At 40.7% G+C, this 24,323-nt stretch overlaps 2 protein-coding genes across 2 annotated transcripts; both read right to left on the reverse strand.

Moving 5' to 3' along the window:
- Positions 1 to 1,577: 1,577 nt before the first annotated feature.
- On the reverse strand, positions 1,578 to 2,516 carry LOC117350511 (olfactory receptor 4E2-like). The gene has a single exon (XM_033924807.1). The coding sequence runs from the start codon at positions 2,514 to 2,516 to the stop codon at positions 1,578 to 1,580; it is 939 nt and encodes a 312-aa protein (XP_033780698.1).
- A 12,664-nt stretch (positions 2,517 to 15,180) lies between these two features.
- Positions 15,181 to 16,128, reverse strand: LOC117350512 (olfactory receptor 4E2-like). Its single transcript, XM_033924808.1, has one exon. It carries the CDS (start codon positions 16,126 to 16,128, stop codon positions 15,181 to 15,183), a length of 948 nt encoding a protein of 315 aa, XP_033780699.1.
- Positions 16,129 to 24,323: the final 8,195 nt, after the last annotated feature.

Here is a 24,323-nt window from a genome sequence, read left to right on the forward strand (position 1 = left end):
GTGATTCTAAAGGGGAGGGATGACCCAAGTTTGCCTACATGGGAAATACCTTTTATGGAAGGGAAGGATAGTTTAAAAATTTGGGAGGATCTGGAGGAAGTAGGGGTTGGGGAGTTCCAGGATAGAGGGATAACGGCAGGAAGGATGCCATGTAGGATCTTGTAGGCCAGACACGCACATTTAAAGTGGATCCTGGGGATTACTGGGAGCCAATGGAGCTTAGACAGGAGTGGTGAGACGTGACCAAATTTGCTTTTCGCAAAAACAAGCTTAGCTGCGGCGTTCTGAATCCGCTGAAGTCTGTGGAGGCTTTTCTTGGTTAGGCTGAGGTAGATAGAATTGCAATAATCCAATCTGGATTTAATTTTTCCTTTCAAATTTTTATTGATATAAATGGCGCCGTCAGCGTCAGTCATCTAAAAAAACCGGCAGCTGATCACATGTCAATCAAGCACCGGAGCTGTTTCTAGAATCACGGCTTCATGAAGGATAGGCTCTGGAAATGTAGGCCAGGGTTTTCAAGGCCTAGATTTTCGGTGCCTACCTTTCATGTGAATTGTGGCTACAGAGGCACTTTGTGACGCCTAACGCCACTTCCGCCTACAGTTGTGTATATTTATTTTTTAATGATTTAATCATTTTTATATGGTGCCATATATAGAATATGGACCTTAATACCCAGAGGGCATAATTGATGCACTTAATGCAAGATGCCAAGTAGAGAATGACATGGGGACAAATGCTTCCCCATCCCTGCAGGTTTTGTCCCTGTCCCTACCCCCATTCCTGTAAGCTATGCCTTAACCACACAAGCCTCAAACACTTATGATTTTAAAGCATTTGAGGCTTGTGCAGATGAGGATGGAGCTTGCAGGAATGTGACAGGGACAGGACAAGAACTTGGCGAGATGCGACGGGAAATTGAGTTCCTGCGGGGACGGGGAAAAATGTGTCCTCGTGTCATTCTCTACCTGGGAGAACAGTATAGAAAATTTAAGAAATAAATAGTGTGAAAAGTTTCAGCCTCTGATAACCAGAGCTGGTATTGTGATGTCATAATGCCTCATTCCACCAATAAGAGCCAACCTCATCAGTGAAGTCACTGTCCTAGACTTGGCTCACTTTTACTACATTTTGAGTTCTAGAGTGGTATAGTGTAGAGAATGGCACAGGGATAAATTTTTCCCTATCCCTGCAGGAACTCAATGTCCACGTCCCAAACCCACAAGATTTGTCGCTGTCCCTGTCCCATTCCTGTAACCTTCCTTAACCATGCATGCCTCAAACACTTATGATTTTAAAGTGTTTGAGGCTTGTGCAGATGAGGACAGGAAAAGAACTTGTCGGGATGGGAAAATGAGTTCCTGCGGGGATGTGGAAAAATTTGTCCTTGTGTCATTCTCTAGTGCCATAGCTCCCACTTTTCACTGTAGCATTCAGTGAAAATTCTGTTTAAAAAACATTAAACAAGGGAACATAATCAGAATTTTAAAAAGTAGATTAAGAACCAAACCTCAGTCAATGATAGCTGCTGTTTTTTGCAGTCGTTTCTCTCCCAAATCAATGGAAATCAATTTTTATGCGACCGCAGAAAACACTTTCTTGCCTCCCAGCCTCCTCATAGCTTTTTTCACCTGCTCGTTTCTGAGAGTATAAATGAAAGGGTTTAACACAGGGGTTACAATGGTGTAAAAACCAGAGATCAATTTGTCGCCTGAAAATGTCACCGGGGGCCTCATGTACATGAAGACAAGGGGGCCAAAATACAAAGTGACAACCAGAATGTGGGAGGCACAGGTCGAGAAAGCTTTCTGCCTTCCCTCAGCTGAGCGAATTTTTAAAACAGCACAGATGATGTACGTGTACGACATAGATACCACCAAGAAACAGCCAAGGATTAATATTCCACTGTTAATCATATCTGAATTTTCACTGATAAACGTATTAGAGCAAGCCAACGCAGATATGGGGTGGGCATCGCAGTAGAAATGATTGATCTCATTAGGACCACAGAAGGGCAGCTGAATTGTGGGGAATACCTGCCCGCAAGCATGAAGGAAACCAATTACCCATGTAGAAACCACCATCAGGAGACAGACGCGTCTGCTCATTATTGTGGTATAGCGCAAAGGATTGCAGATGGCGACATAGCGGTCGTAAGCCATCAGGACCAGGTGAAAGCATTCCACCCCCCCAAACAAATGCAAGAAAAACATCTGAGCAATGCAGTCATTGAATGAGATGGATCTGGTGTGTGAGAGGAAGTTAACAAGGGATTTGGGGATGGCGACTGTTGAAAAGCCCAGATCTAAGAGAGACAAGTTGCTGAGCAAGAAGTACATGGGAGAGTGCAGGTGAGAGTCCACGACTATGGTTAGCACGATGAGAAGATTCCCAGCCACGGTGAGCAGGTACATCAGTAGAAACAGCAGAAAGAATGTTAACTGTAAATTTGGATCACTAGAAAGTCCGAGAAGGATGAATTGTGTGACCCTGGTTTCATTCCTGACTGCCATTCCTTTCAGTTTGTCAACTGTAAAGAAACAGAAGACACAATAGAAGATACTAAGAAAAAAAAATGCATTTCTTTACAAGGATTTCCTAATTGCTGCCTGATAGACCTTTTCAAAACAGGCTAAAAACTCTCCTTTTGAGATTACTTTTACATTTTGGTCACTTATACATTCTCTTAAAATCTCTTGCATGTTAAATGTTTCTTCTGACCACGTGGTAAGGTCTGTGGAGCAGGCATTGGCATCATTATATGTGTCTGCACAATGCTTCAAGCAGCTCGTAGGGTTAAAGAAGGGGCAGTGTGTGTAGCAGCGATTAGAGCTATGGGCTCCGCACCCTGAGGTTGTGGGTTCAAACCCTACCTGCCCCTTATAAACTTGAGCAAGTCACCCAATTCCCCCCATTGCACCAGGTAAATTAGACTGAGGTCCTCTTTTACTAAGGTGCGCTATGCTTTTTAGCGCACAATAAATATTATTGCATGCTAAAAACGCGCTAAACACTTAGCACACCTTTGTAAAAGAGAGCCTTATTCTATGGATGCATTAGCGTTTAGCACGCGCTAATCGGGTAGCACACCTTATTAAAAGAGGGGGAAGAGTGTGAGCCCACTGGGACAGATAAGGAAAAATGTTTGATTACAAACATAAATGATAAATAGGACTTAAGCTACATGGAAAATTTGGCTCTTACATACACAGTCATTCCCCTCCCTTCCCTCCCTAGAGTATCCCTTCAACCTGAATAGATTCTGCTGTTCATATGCTCCTATTATACAGACATCCCACAGTCATACTGCAGTAACTCTACAGATAGAAGCGTTCAAGCATTGAATTATGGTCTCTCTTAAGGTACTTTGGTTTCATAGATTGTTAAAAAAGGGTTTCTTTAACTTGTTATTTAACTCATTGTCTCAGAACAAGTTCTACACTGTGATCTTGAAGATAGTGAATAAAAGTCTCCCCATCTGTAGTCAAATGGAGAGCTAATTAAAAAAAAAATACCTCCTAATCCTATCGAGATCAACCCAAACTCTAAGATCAGCTCTTTTCCCATTTATTCCACTCACCATGTTGCTTTCCATGGGTCTCCCTTCCTCATACTCAAGAACGGTTCATCAATTCTCTCAAGATGTTATTTAATCAGAAGGAAATATCAGTGAATCGTTTGATAATCTCAAAATACTTCCAGTGGCGCATTACTTTCTTCTGAAGGGAACAAAATCTGTCTGAAAGTACGTTAAAAAGAGAATTAATGATTTATGCAGGTACGATGTGATGGCGCTGTCAATACAATTCCGACCTGGCAATTGCCCTCCCACTCTTCCGATTAATGATCCACTCAAGGTTGGTTTGGTAGTGATTGATCTTGTTTTAAGGAAAGAGTTGGAAGCAAGAGAGAGCAAGTGAGATAGGACAAGGAGAAACAAGGTACACAAGATAAGAGATGAACGTACACTGAAAGTGGCAGAAAAACCTGCTGCTAGTTAGGGATCATAAAATATCCTTTATCCCACACCCGAACAGATATTCTTTTGGTGTTTCTCAGCTTTACCCTATTAGTGAAGATATTAACATATACACATTTTGACACTTATGTTAAAAGAGTACAGGTCCCTTTTATCGTGCTATGCTAGAGGTTTTTACCGCGAGCAGGTGCGGTAAATCCTCTGACACTCATAGAATTCCTATGAGTGTCGGAGCACTTACCTCACCATCCCGCACTAAAAACCTCTAGTGCAGCTTGATAAAAGGGGGTGGGGGGGGTTAAATACGGGAGCACTTGAAGTGAAACCTAATGGTTTGAGCAGTTGACTAAGAATCAGTGGATAAAACGTCAAATCCTACAGCAGCTTCATTGTCTCCTATGCCAATGCAGGCCGTGAGTTCTACGGAGCAGAAATTTCTTACTGAATTTCTATGGTCACCACTTATGTGCAGAATGTAAATGACAAAATAAGCATCTGAGGTGGGAATGAAAATAGATGTAAATAGAAATGGATACTTACAACATATTATTTGGAGAGCTCATCGCCTGAAAGAATAGATTTTGCCTCGCTCCTTTCTAAATATTATCCATATTCATGAAAATTGTCACAAAGTTGGATTCATATGTATATTAAATTCAAACATTTTGAAGAATAGATTGTCTTTGTCTCTCTAACTCTGTCAGCATTTGCATGTTGAAGGCTTTCTCCAGTAGACAGCAAAGTGATGATCTTAAACTGTGCCTGAAGCTCTTGGGATTATAATCTTTGGAGGATCTCAAACAAAAACATCACCACTATTCCCAAGTACCTCTGGAGTCCAGGTGGAGAAGTCTTGCATGAAAAAATGGATGCAATTCAATCTCTCTGTGATTTTTTTTCTTGATGTCAAAATTCAAAGCATATCTGTACGTTCTTTTCCAAGAGCAAGACATTTTTAAATCATATGAAGAAAGAGATACAAAATGCATTGTTAGTCAATGTTCCCTCAAAGACACACTTGAATACTCTGTCCAAGCTTCCACCATTGCAGCTGGTATATCCATACCATAGATTCAGTCGTGAAGGGCAGGGTCGCACAGAACTAGCTTGCCCTTTGCAATTGAAAATGACATTGATCAACCAGCCCCCATGAACACTAGCTGAGGATTCCACATACCACATTGCTGTTCGTAGCATGTCAGCATTACAGACCTTAACACCACAACCTTTAACAGCATTACAAATCATTAAAACATTATCATTTTAATTTTGTGGATTTATTAACTGCCTTTATGAAGAGAGATTCACCCAAGATAGTGTCCAGCCAGTTTAAACCAGGTACTCCAAGTATTTTCCCTATCTGTCCCAGTAGGTTCACAATCTAACTATGATACATAGGGCAATGGAGGGTAAGGGACTTGCCCAGGGTCACAAGAAGCCACAACCTTAGGGCGCTGAGGCAGTAGCTCTAACCACTAGGCCACTTTTCCACTCCATTCATTATTTGTAACTCTTAAAATTCAACAGAAGGGTATTTCAGCACAAACCCATTCCTACCTTTTATGGACTAGCTCTAGGTCATGGAGACAAAGACAGTGTCTGAATTCAAGAAAGCATGGGATCTCTTAGAGAGGGGAAACATCTCTTGTGGATGTTGTGGATGGGCAGACTGGATTGGCCATTTGGCCTTTATCTGCCATTATGTTTCTATAACCATAATGCTCTATAACCTCACACTGCAGGTGTAAAGAGCTTAAGCCTAAAGGGAGAGGAGGAGAGACTGGATGCTGCGGATGGGCAGACTGGATGGGCCTTTAGGCCTTTATCTGCCATCATATTTCTAGGTTTCCATAAGAATAAAGCTCTATGACCTCACAAATCAAGTGGAAAGAGCCTTAGCCAATAGGAAGAGGAGATGCAGATGTTTAGAACCTTAGCCAGCAAGGGAGAGGAGGAGACAGTGGATACTGCAGATGGGCAGACTGGATGGACCATTTGGCCTTTATCTGCCCTCATGTTTCTATGTTTCTATAACCATAAATCTCTATGACCTCACAATGCAGGTGTAAAGAGCCTTAGCCTAGAGAGAGAGGAGGAGATAATGGATGCTGTGGATGGAGCGACTGGACGGTCCATTTGGCCTTTATCTATGGCCACGTGTCTATCTTTCTACTGGACTGCATCCTAGCCCAACAAACATTCAGTCTAAGATGCAGGGAAGTCTACAAGTTATGGTTATTTTTATTTGATATATTGCCTTTGCTCCTTGGTAAGCAAAGCAGTTTACAATACACTAAATAGTAACCTTAAGTGATACCTGGAGAAATGGAGGGTTATTTTCAACAATTTTAGACCCCAGATATTGTCTCCCTCCATAATTGAGCCCTTTCTCAGCTTCCTTGGCTGCTGCCATGTTCTACCTCCCTTTCTGCGCATGTACAGTTCTTTGAGTCTAGGGGACATCCCTGCCCTTCATCACTGAGACTGCAATATTGGTGCTCCAGCTCCAACTGCAGAAGCACATGTGAAAGATACCTAGATGCTTTACTACAGCGAGTCTCAACCTTTTACCCAACATAACCCCCTTTTAATATTCAAAACGTCAACAGATCTCATAGATGTTGGTGAAACCAAAGTAGTGAACCTCCGTGCAGCCAGTGTTGCATCGGTCATGGCACCAGTCACCATAGGGCCTTTTCTGCCAGTGTGTATTCTCATAGCAGAGTGCACTCCATTGATTTCCAGTCTAAAAGGAATCTCACAGGGATACAGCCTGTGAATGTTTACTGACTCAGAAGCCTCAAGTCGATTTCCACTACAGAAAGCAAATCACAGTGGAGATCCATAAGGAGGGAAGCAGCCCTGCTTCTGTGACTCCATTTGAAGATCTGACCTTAGAAACCTTGGAGGTGTATAGAGGGAGATATTGTTCTTCAACTACCCTGGCTTATTTCTTTATGGGCCTTGAAAATCAGATGTAGAGTTTTAAATTTAGGCATGTTTTCTTCTGGTAGCCAGTGAAGTTTCTGCAGAAATTATGTGATAGGATGACATTGCTTGCAACCATCAGTCTTGCTGCAGCATTCAGAATCAATGGAAACAGACGCAAACTCTTTGCCATCAGACCATTGTAGAATGCATTACAGTAATCCAGTCTTGATGCAATAGGTGCATGAACCAACTATTCCACAAGACATGCCTTCTGGAAGACATCATAGTTTTCACAGATGATAGATGTAGCTCCTGAAGGTTGCTTGGATTTGGGGGGATCAATGTAACTGCTTTTGGACAAAAACTGTCCTCTTAAGGACAAAAATTAAATCAAAAGTATTACTTTTTACCCTAATCTATTGTATTTTCCCTTTTTTGTTGCACTTTTCTTTTACGATTGTAGTTCTCCCCCATTTTCCTATTGTTTGAAGTAGTCTATATGTCTTATCAGTGCTTTATTATGACACTTGGATTTTATCCAGTATCCCCAGTTTTAATATGTTTTTATGTAAATTTTATATTGTACACCGCTTAAAAACCTGATTAAGCGGTTTAAAAAATCTTTCAATAAACTTGAAACTTGAACTTGAAACTTGTACGACATGGTTCCTATTATTATTTATGTTGGCTTTGCTTGCTGATATTAAAGGGACAGAGTTTATCAGAAAGTAGGTGATTGAGAGGTGGATCATGAACATGTTTTGCATTTAGGGGGCGGATTATGGGAATGTTTTGATTTCGGTGCCTAACAGGCACAGTCATGTAGGCCTGGCATAAATAGAGTGTGCCGATGGTTTCAACGCCTACTTAAGACCACTTTTGGCGCCACTAGGCACGATTCTTAAAATAGCGCCTAACTCATGATTGACACTTGTACTTCTCAGAGCTTGCAGGTTAAGTGCCGTTTATAGAATCAGGACCTTTGTGGTTGCCCCTGGTGTTATGCCAGGATATTCAGAGCAGGACCACGTCTGGGCTCTGGCACTGAATACCTGAACTTGTGCGGCTAGTGCTCCCTTATCTAGATAAGTGTGATATTCAGCACTTTACTGCCTAAGCTAAGACTAAGGCCCTCTTTTGCTATGGTGCGTTAATCGATTTAGCGCGTGCTAAATGCTAACGCGTGCACGTTAGTCTATGGAAGCATTAACGTTTAGCGTGAACTAATTCGATTAGCGCGCTTTAGTAAAAGAGAAGGTAAGTTTTATGTGGTCCAATTTGTCAAATTAGCTTAGGCGGTAGATGATGAATATTGGCACTTCACTTTGTAAATGCCGACTCTGCCCTAGATCAGCCACAAAATAGCGAACTATGACTTTAGGGGCTGATTCTTATCGGGCCACTGAAAGTTAGGCAGCAGTAGGCATCCTGCCAATGCCTAACTTAACTGTTTTAATTGGTGATAAATAATGGGGTAATTGGCTGTGGTAAAGAGGGAAACGGTGATGGTATTCAAAAAAGCGCGGGATAAACACAGTGGATCTCTAATTAGAAAATGAAGAATGTAAATTAAAGAGCTAAGGCTGGTACTGGACAGAATTGCACGGTTTGGGTCCCATATGTTATGATTTGGTATCGGATTAGGCTGGGGAGGGCATCAATGGGAACTCTACTAACTTGGAACATGAGGATGTTACTGGCCAGACTTTACGGTAGATGTCCTGCAAACAACGGGATGGTTGGATAGGCTGGAGTGAGCTTGGACGGCAACTTCAGCAGTTGGAACCTTGGACAATACCGGGTGGATTTTACAGTCTATGACCCAGAAATTTCAATGACGAGACAAATTAATTTAATCATGTATTTGTAATGGGTCTAACTACTGGGCAGACTAGATGGACCATTCAGGTCTTTATCTGCCGTCATTTACTATGTTACTATGCTGTTTCCATAGGTACCTACCGATTTAGGTGCTGTTTATAGAATCAAGCCCTACCTGGTTAAGTTGCATTGAATATCAGTGGATAGCCCCACAAAGGCTATTTAACCAGTTAGGAGCCTTTCCTGTCTGGATCAATCATTTTGAATATCGAACCCAAGCACTTACGCACATAACTTGGAAGTACTTGTGAAAATCAGACACATATTACCATTATTCTATAAATTTGTGCATACCATTGGCACCTAAATTTAAGCAGGCTTTGTAGACTTGACCTTGAAGCGTCTTAGAACAAAACGACTACTAATTCTCAAAATCCAATTATAAATCCATTACAAATCCACAATCAACACAAGTATAGCCCGCCCACTCCTTTTACTAAGCTGTGACTGAGGTTTCTACCACTGCCCAGAGCACTAAAAACTCTGATACTCATAGAATTCCTGAGCATCAGAGCAGTGATAGAGCATTTAACAACCCAGGCCGTTATAGAAATCTCTACCATGGCTTAGTAAAAAGGGGCCTTGATGTGCATAGAGTTATATAAATTAGGGTTCTTGAATTCCAGGTTGATAAGGAGAAAAACGATGCCTGTCTAGATTGAGTAACTGCATAGTTAATTGGCATTTAAGTGGGCGCCATTCTACATGGGCATTGTATAATTGAACGGGAAATCCACACACGGGCAGAGGATATGCAAGTCATGAACATGTCTCCAAGCAATGGATGCAACTTATAGATTACTTTAGGTTATGTGGGTTGCAATGGCGCACTTAGACGTCGACTTACGCCTGGCATAGACATACCCTAAGAAACAGCGCCTTAAATTTAGAGCACTAAAGCAGGCTTATGCTAGTAATCTATAATAACTTAGCCGCATTATTATTTATTTATTCATTTATTTAATTAGGATTTATTTACCACTTTTTGGGAGGAATTCACTCAAGGCAGTGCACAGCAATAATCAATTACAACAATCATTACAATCAAAGTATGGCATAGTATGCTACATTACAATGTCGACAAAGTACATGGTAAAACATTGTTATAGACAGCAGAGGGCACAAACAAACATGGACCAAATAGAATTGAACATAAGAATAGTCATACTGGATCAGACCAGGTCACTAGTATCTGACCAAAACCCAAAGAGTACCAACATTCCAGAATCCTAAAGAGTAACAAAAGATTCTAGAACCCCAAAGAATATCAAGATTCCATGCAGAATCTGAAATAATAGAAAGATTCCGGAATCCCAAATAGTAGCAACACTCCTGCTACCGATCCAGTGGCTTCCTCCATGTCTTTCTCAATAATAGACTATGGATTTTTCCTCCAGGAAGTTCTCCAAACCTATCTTAAAACCAGCTATCACTATCTTCCTATTGGTTTTAAAAGTATTTCCCTGTAACTTCGAGTAACCCCTAGACTTTGTAATTTTTGATGGAGTGAAAAATTGATCCACTTGTACCCATTCTACTCCACTCAAGATTTTGTAGACTTCAATCATATCTCCCCTTAGCCGTCTCTTTTCCAAGCTGAAGAGCCCTAACCGTTTTAGTCTTTCCTCATACGAGAGGAGTTCCAAGCGTTCACTTACTGTAACATTTTATTGTCCCAGGTACAAATAAGAACCTGCTTTGATTGTGTAAACTTTACCTTCCAGTGTGGGGGCTACTCCGAGAAGGGTTGCTGGAGAGTATCACAACATGTGATGTCTTTTGGAGAGGGTGTGGTTAGGGACATTCACTGGGAAGGGGGTGCAAGGGGAGGTCCACCAATGGATCAAAAACTGGCTGGCGGACAGGAAACAGAGGGTTGGAATAAAGGGCCATTACTCAGACTGGCAATGGGTCACGAGCGGAGTTCCGCAGGGGTCGGTGCTGGGACCGCTCCTGTTCAATATATTTATTAACGACCTGGAGGCAGGAACAAAATGTGAGGTTATTAAATTTGCGGATGACACCAAACTATACAGCAGGGTTGAAAACAAGGAGGACTGCAAAAATCTCCAAAAAGATCTGACAGCGCTGGAAAAGTGGGCCAAAAAGTGGCAAATGAGCTTCAACATAGGGAAATGCAAGGTCATGCATGTAGGGAAAAAGAACCCGATGTTCACTTACAAAATGGGGGGATCACCGCTAGGGGTGAGTAACCTTGAAAGAGACCTGGGAGTGATGGTAGACACATCATTGAAGGCATCGGCGCAGTGTGCCACAGCCTCAAGGAAGGCAAACAGATGTTGCACAATGCAGCCCCAGATCAACAAAACAACCCAGAAAGCTTTTCTAACCATGAGAAATCTCCGTAAAATCAGAAAATTCTTTGACCAAGCACAATTTAGACTAATCGTCCAATCCCTAGTCATAGGTCTGCTGGATTATTGCAACTCCCTATATCTTCCTTGTCCAGCCACTATGATAAAACAACTCCAGACCATACAAAACACCACTCTCAGATTGATCTACTCACTCAAAAAATATGATCACATAACAACTGCCTTCTTAGACTCTCACTGGCTACCCATACAAGCACGAATCCAATTCAAATTCCACTGCCTGATATTCAAAGCATTACACGGCTCTTCCCCCTCCTATCTAAACAACCGCTTAAACCAAATCTCCACCTTAAGACACAGAAGAACCTTGAACCCTTTCGCCTTCCCCCCACTCAAAGGCACACAACACAAGAAAATGTTTGACAACCTTCTGGCAACACAAGCAGCAAAAATCAACCATTCCATCTCCAATCTTATGACAATATCAGACAACTTCAAAACATTCAGAAAAGAAATCAAAACCCTGCTTTTCAAAAAATTCATCCAAATATCTTAACCCCTCCTCTTTTACCTCCAGAAGATTCACCTACCTTCAGATAACCTTCCCCCAAATTACCCACCTTAACACCTTCCAATTAAACAAATACCATAAATAGATTGTAACCTACCCTCTCTAACTGCATTCCATATGTATTTTTCATACAGTTCTTCACTGTCAGTTTAATTTCCATCCTATAAGTTCACATAGAATTTTTCTTTTTTCAACCATCTTTATTTTCTCTTCTTTATTAATTTCCAGGTACTTTAGTTAGATTGTGAGCCTTCGGGACAGTAAGGGAATTTTTTAAGTACCTTCTTACTTCTCATTTATAATCTTAATGTATATTTTCTTCAAACCGCTTAGAACCTAACGGATGTAGCGGTATATAAGAAATAAATTACATTACATTACATTACATTAAGAAGGGTATCACGACCAGGACGAAGGAAGTCATCCTGCCACTGTATCATGCAATGGTGCGCCCGCACCTGGAGTACTGTGTCCAGTACTGGTCGCCGTACCTCAAGAAGGACATGGCGGTACTTGAGAGAGTCCAGAGAAGAGCAACTAAGCTAATAAAGGGTATGGAAGACCTCTCATATACTGACAGACTGAAGAAGCTGGGGCTTTTCTCCCTGGAAAAGCGGAGACTTAGAGGAGACATGATAGAAACCTTCAAGATCATGAAGGGCATAGAAAGAGTAGACAGGGACAGATTTTTCAAATTATGGGGAACCACAAGTACAAGGGGGCACTCAGAGAAATTGAAAGGGGAAAGGTTTAGAACAAACGCCAGGAAGTTCTTTTTCACCCAGAGGGTGGTGGATACATGGAACGCGCTACCGGAGGATGTGATAAGCAGAAGCACACTACAGGGCTTCAAAGAAGGTCTGGACAGGTACCTGGAGGACAAAGGAATTGAGGGGTACAGATAGGAGTTGAGGTAGGTACAGATAGGAGTAAAGGTAGGAAATAGGGATAGGATTAGAGGATTAGAGGCAGTTACAAAATTAGTCAGGGACACTGTTCAGGCAATTAGGCCTGATGGGCCGCCGCGGGAGTGGACCGATGGGCAGGATGGACCTCTGGTCTGACTCAGCGGAGGCAACTTCTTATGTTCTTATGTTCTTAGTGTCCTTGGAGGGCACCATTGCGGCATCTATTTCGAAGCAAAAAATCAAACTAGAAAATATGAGTGAGTTATGTTACACCACAACAATCAAAACTTAATTCGCCTCGAAAAAAAAGGGAGACCTTACTACATGTATAACTTAAAAGTCACCATACATGTCAAACCATCGAGGATGGAAAAGGCATAGAGGTACTTGACTCTCAAAAGCTCCCATTCTTCAGTCATAGGCACAAAAACCCATCCTTTGGTATCTTCAGCAGTTACGTTTTTTTGTAAAGGGATCACTTTCGACTTCCACATATGTCTTATATGTTGAAAATTCCACAATACAATACATTCATTATTTATATACTGCCAATACCTTAAGGAAGTTCACAGCGGTTTACATAAAACAAATGGGTTAATTAATTATAACTTAAGTGCAAATTCCTCAAAAAGATAGATCGTCAGATCTATATAAAAACTCTTACCTTCCCCCCTCCCCCTTTTACATAACTGCGCTAGCAGTTTTTATCACTCATCACGGCAGTAACAGCTCCAATGCTCATAGCATTCCTATGAGCGTCAGAGCTGTTACCATGGCGGCCAGCACTAAAAAACACTAGTGCAGTTTTGTAAAAGGCGGGAGGTTAAAATTAATTTGCTGAATCATCTGAATAGGAAGAGTTTTCCATAGTTTAGCCGATTGATAAGCCCAGGTTAAATTATAAATTCTGGTATATTTTTCATTTTTAATTTCAGGAAAACAAAAAGGATGGTTTTGCCTTAAATTAAAAGCAGTCTCAGTGGAGAATTTTAAAAAAAAGTTTTGGTATATAATCTGGAGTGTTTCCATAGCGAGTTTTAAACAATAGGCAATAAAATTTATAATAGATCCTAGCTTCAACTGACAACCAGTGAACTTCCAGTAGATAAGGTGTGATCCTATTACTCTTCTTCAATCTGAAAATGAGTCTTACAGCTGTACTTTGCAGAGTTTTGTAGGTTTTTTTAATATTGTTTTGGGACAGGAATAATGATTGCACCAGCAAATGAAATTGGTGATGTTCAAAATATTTTCTTAGGGGGTCTTTTACTAAGGTGCACAAGCCGATTTAGTGCACGCTAAATATTAGAGCACACTAAATTGGCTATCATGCCTTAGTAAAAGACCCCCTTAGCTTCCAAAAAAGACCAAATGATTTCTTGATTAACATGTTGACTTAGGGCAAGAAAAAGATTGTTATCAAAATGTCCGCCTAGGATTCTGATTATTGAAGCCAAAGTGTAGTCAACATTGTTTACTGATAATACTTTAACTTCAGGTCACATTTTGGGATGATTAACTGTTTTATTGTTATTTAATTTCGGTTGATAAACCGACATCCAGCTCTCTACCAGATTCACACAATGGTTTATCTAGATTTGATATGTTCTAAGGAAGAAAAGGGGATAAGTACAGTAATGTCATCTGCATAGATCAAAGAAATAAATTGAGCTTTTTTTTGTAACCTAATGGATGAAGGAAAATATTTAAAAGGAAGGGAGAAGGTGGAGAACCTTGAGGAACTCCATAAGGGAGTTCCCATTCAGCAGATATCATGGAAGACATTTTTACATTATAAAATCTCTTCAAAAAAATGTAAAGCCAGCATAATATGTTCCCTGATATACAAATTTTATTCAATATTTTAATAATAGTACATAATCTACTAAGGGGTCCTTTTATCAAGCTGTGGTAGGGGTTTAACGCGTGTAATACCACACGTTAAACTGCCTGTCGCTCTAGCCGCTAACGCCTGCATTGAGCAGGCATTAGTTTTTTAGCCGGCCGTAGGGTTAGCGTGTGAGGAAATGTCCGACTTGCTAACCCCATTAGAGCGCTTTGATAAAAGGACCCCTAAGTTGTAAGCATTGGATAGGTCAAATTGAAGTAACAATACTCTGCTAAATGTCTAACGTGGATCTGCGGCAATGGTTTCTATGCTGTGACTCTTACAGATACCAGATTGTATAGAATGCAAAATATTAAATTTTTCTAAATAGGAATTTAATTGGACATTGACTAGGCCTTCTAATATTTTAACGAGTAATGGTATTGAAACTGCTATTCTATAAATGGATATACAAATGTCTTATATATTGAAAATATCACAAACATCATAGCATCCACTGATCCCTACCATTGGCATAAACATAGTAACATAGTAGATGAAGGCAGATAAAGACCCGAATGGTCCATCCAGTCTTCCCAACCTGATTAAATTCAGATAATAATTCATTCAGATTTACAATACCTTTTAAAAAGTAGGTCAACGGAAAAATAATTAGAATTTTAGCGAGTGGATTAACAGAGAGCAGATGATTTACACAAAAGTGATCTTTTTTTAATAGGAAATTAGTTCCCTTGCAAATTGAGAAAAGACACTTTCCTACCGCCCAACTTTTTCATGGATTTTTTCACCTTCTCATTTCTGAGAGTATAAATGAAGGGATTTAACCAAGGGGTCACAACAGTATAAAAACTGGACACCAGTTTATCAGCTGCAAATTGCACTGGTGGTCTCATGTAGATGAAGACAAGGGGGCCAAAAAGCAAAGTGACAACCAGGAGGTGGGAGGCACAGGTCGAGAAAGCTTTCTGCCTTCCTTCAGCTGAGCGGATTTTTAAGACAGTGGAGATGATGTATGCGTAAGATATGGACAACACCATGAAGGAACCAAGAGATAAGATTCCGCTGTTGATCACATCTGTGATTTCATTGATAAATGTACTAGAGCAAGCCAACGCAGTTAAGGGGCGGGCATCACAAAAGAAATGATTTATCTCATTAGGGCCACAAAAGGGCAGCTGAGTTGCTGGAAATGACTGACCGAAGCCATGCATGAGACCACCTACCCATGTAAAAAGAACCAGCAGGAGACAGGCACGTCTGTTCATTATAATGTTATAACGTAAAGGATTGCAGATGGCAACATAGCGGTCATAAGCCATCAGGACCAGGAGAAGGCATTCCGCACCCTCAAAGAAATGATAGAAAAACACTTGAGCAATGCACTCACTGAAAGAGATGGTTTTGCTCTGCGAGACAAAGTTAGCAAGGAATTTAGGAACTACAACTGTTGGAACGCCTACATCTAAGATGGACAGGTTGCAGAGGAAGAAGTACATGGGAGTGTGAAGCTGAGAGTCCACATAGATGGTCACCACGATGAGAAGATTCCCGGCTATAGTGATCAGGTACATCACTAAAAACAACACAAAGAATGTTATCTGTAAGTCTGGATTGCTAAAAAGTCCTTTCAGGGTGAACTGGGTGACTCTGGTTTCATTCCTGAATTCCATTCCTTCTACTTATTCAACTGTAGACAAGAGAAAGAAGAGATAATAGAAAAAATGGGTCAGATGCTCAGAAAACAATAAATATTCTCTATAAGGACTCTCTGAGTCACTGTGTCATGTTCTGTCTGTAGTCATTTGCAAATCGGAGCTAAAAACTTGACCTTTTGATGTTAACACATTGATTACCTTTATATAATACTGTAATAATAATGTACTAGAATCTGTTGTGTCTTAACCATGTAGAACAGAGATTGTGTCACTTGTATGTGTCTGTTTAGAGGTTCATCCAACCGGTAATATTTTCAAAATGATAAACAGCAGTGAGGACTTAGGCTTCCAGACATCTTTGGTCTCTCAAGTTCTCTCTTCTATTCTCTTGTAGGGTTAAATACAGTTTTGAGTGCTCAAAATACTCTCAGCCCCCCCTCCCTCCAAATTAACTCCTGCACCCCAAATGATTCTGCTTCTCATATGCTGTTATTCTTATAAACATCCCACAGTTATACATCATTCACCTTAAAAAGAACAGCATCGAAGTGATGGATTGTTGCCTCTCTTAAGGAACTTTCTATGGTTTGAATTGCCCCAGAGCAAGTCGTACATGATAATCCTTAAGACTGTGAATAAAGGTCTGACCATCGCAGCCAGGGAAAGACATCATTTTTAAAAATCCATCCCAATCGCGTGTATCAAGATCAGCACAAAGCCTCCGATCAGCTCCTTTTCCACACAAAGAGCTCCTTTTATTGAAGGTGCGTTAGCGGTTTTATCGCATGTACCGGATTAGCGCACGCTAGCCAAAAATCTACCGCCTGCTCAAAAGGAGGCGGTAGCGGCTAGAGTGCACGGCACTGTAGCGCGTGCTATTCCGCGAGTTAAGCCCCTAGCGCACCTTCGTAAAAGAAGCCCTAAGTCTACTCACCGTGTGACACTAACTGGCTGCCTTTCTTGATATTCAAGAATAGTTCATCAATTCTCCCAAGATGTTATTTAATTACATGGATATATCCATCAGTGAAACCTTTTATAATATCACAATACTTCCACTGCAAAATTCCTTTCATCTGAAGAGAAGAAAATGTGATTCATCTCAATCTGGGTCTAAAAGCAAACGATACAATTAATGATTTATGTAATTAAGAAGTGACAGTACTGACAAAACGGTTCCAATCTGACAATTTCCTTCCCACTCTTCCTATTTAAAAGTGATGATCTACTCAAGGTTTCTCTGGAAATTATCTTTTTTGATATATTAAGAAAAGAGTTGGAAAGAGACAATGAGAAACAACAAGAGAGATGAGATAACGAATAATAAGGTGAACAAAGCAGAGATGAATGTTTGCTGAAACTAGCAGAAAAGCCTGCTGCTAGTTAGAGATCATTACGTACGTATTCTTTATAGATATTATTTTGGTGTTTCCCATCTTTAAACTCTAACTTGAAATACATTTATAAAATAGCACTACAGAAAAAGAATATACCTACTAAATATGTGTGTATAACACTTATATGCAGCATATATAAAAGAAAACAATTAAAATGGGTAAACAGTAAGAACATAAAAGCTGCCATACTGGGACATACCGAAGGTCCATCAAGCTCAGGATTCTGTTTTCAACAGTGGCCAACCCAGGTCCCAAGTACCTAGCTAGATTCCAAATGCTAAAAAAAAGTTTTTTGCTGCTTATCCTAGGAATAAGCAGTAGAATTAACCCAAGATATCTCAATAATAGGCCATGGACTTCTCTTTGAGGAAATTATCCAAACCTTTTTTAAACACTGCTAAGCTAACTTATTTAAGCAGATAAATCAAAAAAGAGATAGATATTTACAGCAAATTGTTTGAACGGAAGATTTTTGTTCTGCTCATTTCCAAATACATAACATGTTCCTGAAAATTACAAGGTGTAATTTTTAGATACATTGCAGGCTGAAGTCTTTCTCCAGTAGGCAGCAAAATTATGTACTTAAACTGTATTTGGAGCTCTTGGGATTAGAATCTTTGGAGGATCTCAGATGAAACAGGTGGTTAAACAACTTTGTGATTTCCACTATTTACCCCATGTATACAAAACCAATAGTTGTCCATGTTAATGTTAATTGGCACTAATTAGAAGTAATTACAATTGGAACAGGAGCTTGCTCCACTATTCTAGAATAGTTGCACACACTGAAGCAAGTAATTAGCAAAACCAGATAGATTGATATCGTTGCATGAGTTAAACCGTGAACTTCAAACACCCAACACCCCAAAATTACAGATGTCTAATGGGGTATGACTCATCATATATTCAGCGGGACCTCATGTAAGGCTATTTAACTTATCAAATGCTGTAAAATCAGTACAAAAAAAGCAAAAGTACTTAGCTCTGAGGCATTATGACAGCACAATCTCAGCTCTGGCACGTTGCTCTGATTGGGGTTCTGGAATCTTGCTCATCTTTGAGATTCTGGAATGTTGCTACTCCTTGGGTTTTGACCAGGTACTAGTGACCTGGATTGGCCACCGTGAGAACGGGCTACTGGGTTGATGGACCATTAGTCTGAACCAGTAAGGCTATTCTTATGTTCTTATGTTGAACACCAGTGAACAATGATATAACCGGTTTTATATTTTTAATGGGCACTATAAATTTTGACATCCATGGATGAACTCTGAGATTTATTAGAACTGGGACATTTTCATGTATCATTTTTGTGTTTAGCCCGCAGTGGTGTCATTTAAAATAAAGGAGATATCACTGGAGATGTAACTGAAGCATTTGCGAATAGGGGATTTTCCCCTCCTACGTTCATGGATGGACACCAGATAAACCTACTATGTATTTATAATAATATTATTATAAATACATAATTGGCTTAGCTTGTGTCCATCCATGAACCTATAGGAGCTCATGATCTAGATAGTTGTTTGTTACTCCTATTTGAAATCGTTTGTGATTGAAGTGACTTAAATAATAGTAGACATCAAGGCATAGTGTGCTACCTACAATGTCAACACAATACATATTATGACATCTTAATAGAGAGAATAGAGTTATCACTACTGCTCATTCTCCAGTAGACCACAAGGGATTGGAAACGTAGGCACAAAGGCACCTACAGGGATAGAGATATCCTTTGGGGGGAGGGGACATTAGTTGCTGTTCCAAGGGTTGAGAGATAAAAGGGATTGGATTGGGGGAGTCACTTGATGTTTCATGGTTGGACACAAAGGAATAGTAATAACATAATATGACATAGAATTTTATTTGTATACTGCAATACACCGTGAAATTCAATGTGGTTAACATTAATTAAGTATAAGACTGTACATGACAGGTGAGGGTACAAGAACAAATAACTTAGGAGCATGACAAGGTCAGTGTCAAAAACAATCATGGTAATATGTACATAAGAATAGCCTTACTGGATCAGACCAATGGTCCATCAAGCCCAGTAGCCCGTTCTCACGGTGGCCAATCCAAGTCACTAGTACCTGGCCAAAACCCAAGGCGTAGCAACATTCCATTCAGAATCCTAAAGAACCGCAAGATTCCGGAATCCCAAAGAGTAACAAAAGATTCTGGAACCCCAAGGAGTAGCAACATTTCATTCAGAATCCTAAAGAACAGCAAGATTCCGGAATCCCAAAGAATAACAAAAGATTCTGGAAACCCAAGGAGTAGCAACATTCCATTCAGAATCCTAAAGAACAGCAAGATTCCAGAATCCCAAAGAGTAACAAAAGATTCTGGAACCCCAAAGAGTAGCAACATTCTATGCTACCAATCCAAGGCAAGCAGTGGCTTCCCCCATGACAAAAAAAGAACTCAAGTGAATGAACAGCTTTTAATAACTGGTATAGATATGGATATGGAGACCCAAAATTAGGTGGTGAGAGAGGGAGGGTGCGCTAGGTAATAAGAGTTGTATGAAACTGTGCATGGAGCTTTATCGTCATCTTCAGGAGTGTGTGAGACACACAGAGAGAGCACAGGCTCTACTTGGAATTTATTGAACAAGTATGCTTTCAATCTTCACCTGAAATGCATGTAGTACAAAGAAGACCCTATAATGGGGAGTAGTTCCCAACTGAGGTGAGATGCTTGATAGGATAGTAGTTTTGCCACATAAGTTTTTTTAGGTCTTCCTTGCAAGGAAGGGTAGGCAAAAATTGAGTTGGAACGCAAAAGGCGGGTCAGGGAGGTAAGCTCAAATACTTCCATCATGTAATTTGATAGGAGGCCATAAAAGGCCTTAAATATGAAGCAGCCCAGTTTGAATAAGTGGGCCTCAATTGGGAACCAGCGTAGTTGCTTGTAGTAAGGTGTGACATGGTCGGTTTTCCTTAGGCTGAAGATAAGGCACAGTGATGTACCAGAGGGAAGGCTCCAGCAGGGCAGGCCTCAAGCAGTCTGTTCAGAGCACTGCCTCTGCTTGCCGAGCACCGCTGCTGCTGCTGGTTTAGGAGGCCTGGAGGTATGTCAGGTCTCAATGGAGGGTGGGGGGTGAGAGAGTTGGTTAATGAATTGGTAAGTCTGATTTTTTGGGGAAAATGAATCAATTCTGTGAAGTGAATCAGTGAATTGATTCAAAGTGGTAAATTGGACAGCTCTAGTAGGCAGAAACTTAAGGGGCTTCCTTATTTATAGTAAGTGTGGGTTCCGCTACGGTATCCTGAAGCAGTAGCATAAGATCTAAAGAATATTTATTCAAGATTGCTGCTCACATATCTAAAAACAAACAAACTGTGATGTCTAAATATATTCTAAGCTCTTTAGTAATCCACAGTGCTAAAGGCCCCGAAGCCCTTAGAGATTTAAAGGGCTTCGGGGCTGTTGCCGCGTGGCTTTGTAAAAGAGGCCGTTCGCTGTATGACATGTTCTATTAGAGACATGGGTAGATTTTCTAAATGGTGCCCAAAATTAGATCAAACACGGGCAAAGCAGAAGGGGGAACCTGTATTCCACCAACGAGATCGAGAGACGAAAACACAAAGTGGAACACGAGTTTCTGGATGCCCAGGACAATTCCAGACTTTATAGTCTACGGTCCAGAAATATCAAAGAAGAGACGCGTTCATCTAATCATGTATTTTATAATGGGTATAACGTATGGGCAGACTGGATGGACTGTTCTAAGGTCAACTGATCAAAAGCTTCTGTTTATTCCCTCCATAAAAGACTTTTATTACACCCGGAAAATAAACTTCGCAGTAGCTGCCCCAACGTTATGGAATTCTCTACCACAGCAACTCCGCGATGAACAACATCTAGACAAATTTAAGATAAGCCTAAAGACTTTTTTATTTTGTGACGCATTCGGCTGTGTTTAGACTTACCTTCTGTTTTCCTTTTCTTAAAAAATTTTTATTATTTCCTTTTCTTTTTTAAGCAACCAACCGCTTTAACAAAGCGACCCTACCCTATACGTTTTATCCCATTCCCACTTTCTCCTTTTCTTCTCAAATATGTAACTTTTCCCCTCCTTTCCCTTTTACCCTCACTTTCAAGTTTGTCTAGTTAATGTTATCAATGTTCACTCTATTTATTTTTAAATGCCTATTATTTTATCTTTCTTCTTTCTTACCTTTTTAAAATTTTATTGTTAACCGGCCAGATATTTGTTGATGGTCAGTATATTAAAAGCTAATAAACTTGAAACTTGAAACTTGAACTTTATCTGCCGTCATTTACTATGTATGTTACTACTATGTATTTATATTGTTTATTAATTCACTTAGGGCCTGTTTTACAAAGCCCCGAAGTCCTTTAAATCTCTATGGGCTTCGGGGCTGTTACCGCGCTGCAGCCGCTAGCGCGGTTTGTAAAACAAAATGAAGCAACCTCAGGATTTATTTAGGTACAAAAGTGAGACTCAGACCCTACATGGTCCGTAATTCAGCAAATTCTCAGCCTTCATCAGGGGTCCTAAATATATTGACATGAGTTGTGTGGTACCTAATACCTCAGACCAACTTCTAGAATATGTTACGTGCGAGGAAAATCTTTCGAATGAAAGTGAAACAAAATTAGATGCCGAGATGATCTGTGTTAAGGCCCTGATTCTATAAATCATGCCTAAAATTAGGCACATAAATGGGCATGCCTAGTTGATCTAGGCATCAAACTCAATTAAAAGGTTTAATCAGTGCCAGTAATTAACCATTAACACCTTGTAACTGACATAAATTGCACTTAATTGGATGGTAGTTTAATACAATCTATAGTAGCTCTTACCATTTTTTTTTTTTTTTAATATCCAGATCTACTTTATTGGAAATAGCAAATAGAAAGATATTTTAAGAGTTAGCATGGTTCATAGTCTGTCGCGCCCGAGACACCAGTGCGCCAACAATCCAGCGCTGACAATTCGGCGCAAGAAATAAGCGCGCTGTGGAAAAACAATTTTAAAGAGCTCCGAAGTGGGGTGTGAGTGGGGAACCCCCCACTTTACTGCATAGTGTTTGCGCTGCTGTTGGGGGGGGGTTGAGGGGGTTGGAACCCTGCATTATAGAGAAAACTGAACTTTTTCCAATTTTTTACAGGAAAAGTTCCATTTTCTCTATAATGTGGGGGTTTGCACCCCCCCCCAACGTCAGCATGAACACGATGCAGTAAAGTGGGGGATTCCCCCCACACTCCCTGTCGGAGCTCTTTAAAATGAAGTTTTCCCACAGTGCGCTTCTTTCTTGCGCTGAATTGTCGGCGCGCTGGTGTCTGGCGCGAGATTAGCATTGGGCCCCTTCTTTTTGCCATAGGTTGGAACCACATTGACAAAGCGATGGTTGTTTTGCATGCGCCGCTTGGCACGCCCCGTCTTCTTTTTCTTCTTCTCCTGCTTGGCAACTTTGGGAGTTTGACCTCTGACTTTCCCAGCACGGGCTAAAGACCCATGAACTTTACCTCCCAGCATACGACCAGCAACTTCCAGGGTGGCTAGTGCGCTGATGCCACATTGCTCAAGAGTTGCCTTATCTTCTAAGGATGTTCCGCCTAGCAACAGCCCTTGGTCTTCAGCAGCAAGGCCCTCAAGGGTGTGCAGGCTCTGTGCACGCACAAAAAGCTGCATGGTTTTCACGCCGACACGCCGCGGCCTCACAAGATGGAGGAAGTTGCGAGATCTATCGACGGATTAAAAAAGAAAAATTCTCAGCCCAACCATGAAGAGAATGACGTGGATATGGTTCAATCAATGATCTAAAGCAACGTCAAAACCTAGAATTTTCTTTCTGCAAATCGGCACTTATTGAAATAAGATAACACTCTTTTCAGCTGCGGTGCCCAAATAACGCTCAGAATTTAGGAAGTTGGTTGGTTGGGCTGAGAACTTTTCAGCACCCCTTTGTAGCAACATTCCAGAGCTGGTATCGTGACATCATAATGCCTCATTCCACCAGTGCCTAAGAGTCAAACTCATCAGTGATGTCACAATGGCTCGATGGTCCTATACTTGGCTCACATCAGAGCATAAGAGCTACTGTACTGGGTCAGATCAATGAGCCATCTAGCCTAATTTCCTGTTTCCAACAGTGGCCAATCCAGGTCACAAGTACCTGGCAGAAATCCAAATAGTTTGAGAGGCTGCTGAAAAGTTCTCAGCGCAGAGCATGTAAGGGTTTAGGATTTTGTAGTCTGGACGCTAGGTTTTTGCAGTTCTGAGACGTAGAGAATGACACGGTGACAAAATTCATTACCGTTCCCGTCCCCGAGGATAACCGCGGTAAACAATCTTCATGTCATTCTTTAAGGAGAGAGGGAAGAATCAGAGTATGAATGGCCACAACCACTGACCCACAAGCTTTGCTTTGAAGAATGCCGGTGTAGAAGGACTGAGGTGAAATAGACATTAGAAAATGACATGGGATTATTTCCCGCGGTTATCCGCAGGGACGGGAACGGTGATGAATTTTGTCACCGTGTCATTCTCTACTGAGACGTAAACAGTTTTGTGCATTAGCAATAAGATTTTGAATTTCACCCTGCTCTCAATCGGGAGCCAGTGTAACTCTTTTAATAATGGGGTGGCACTGGTCTAACTCAATTTACCTAGCAAAAACCTAGCTGTGGCATTTTGTATTGTTTGGATCTTCCATTATGGCACCTATTTTGAGGCACCGATTTATACAATGGTCACCGTAGCTCCCACCTTTCCCTAATAACATCATAATTCATTCAGATTTACAATATCTTTCAATGGAAATTCTACTTTAAAAA

This window comes from Geotrypetes seraphini, chromosome 16, assembly GCF_902459505.1.
Source record: "Geotrypetes seraphini chromosome 16, aGeoSer1.1, whole genome shotgun sequence".
Lineage (NCBI taxonomy): Eukaryota > Metazoa > Chordata > Amphibia > Gymnophiona > Dermophiidae > Geotrypetes > Geotrypetes seraphini.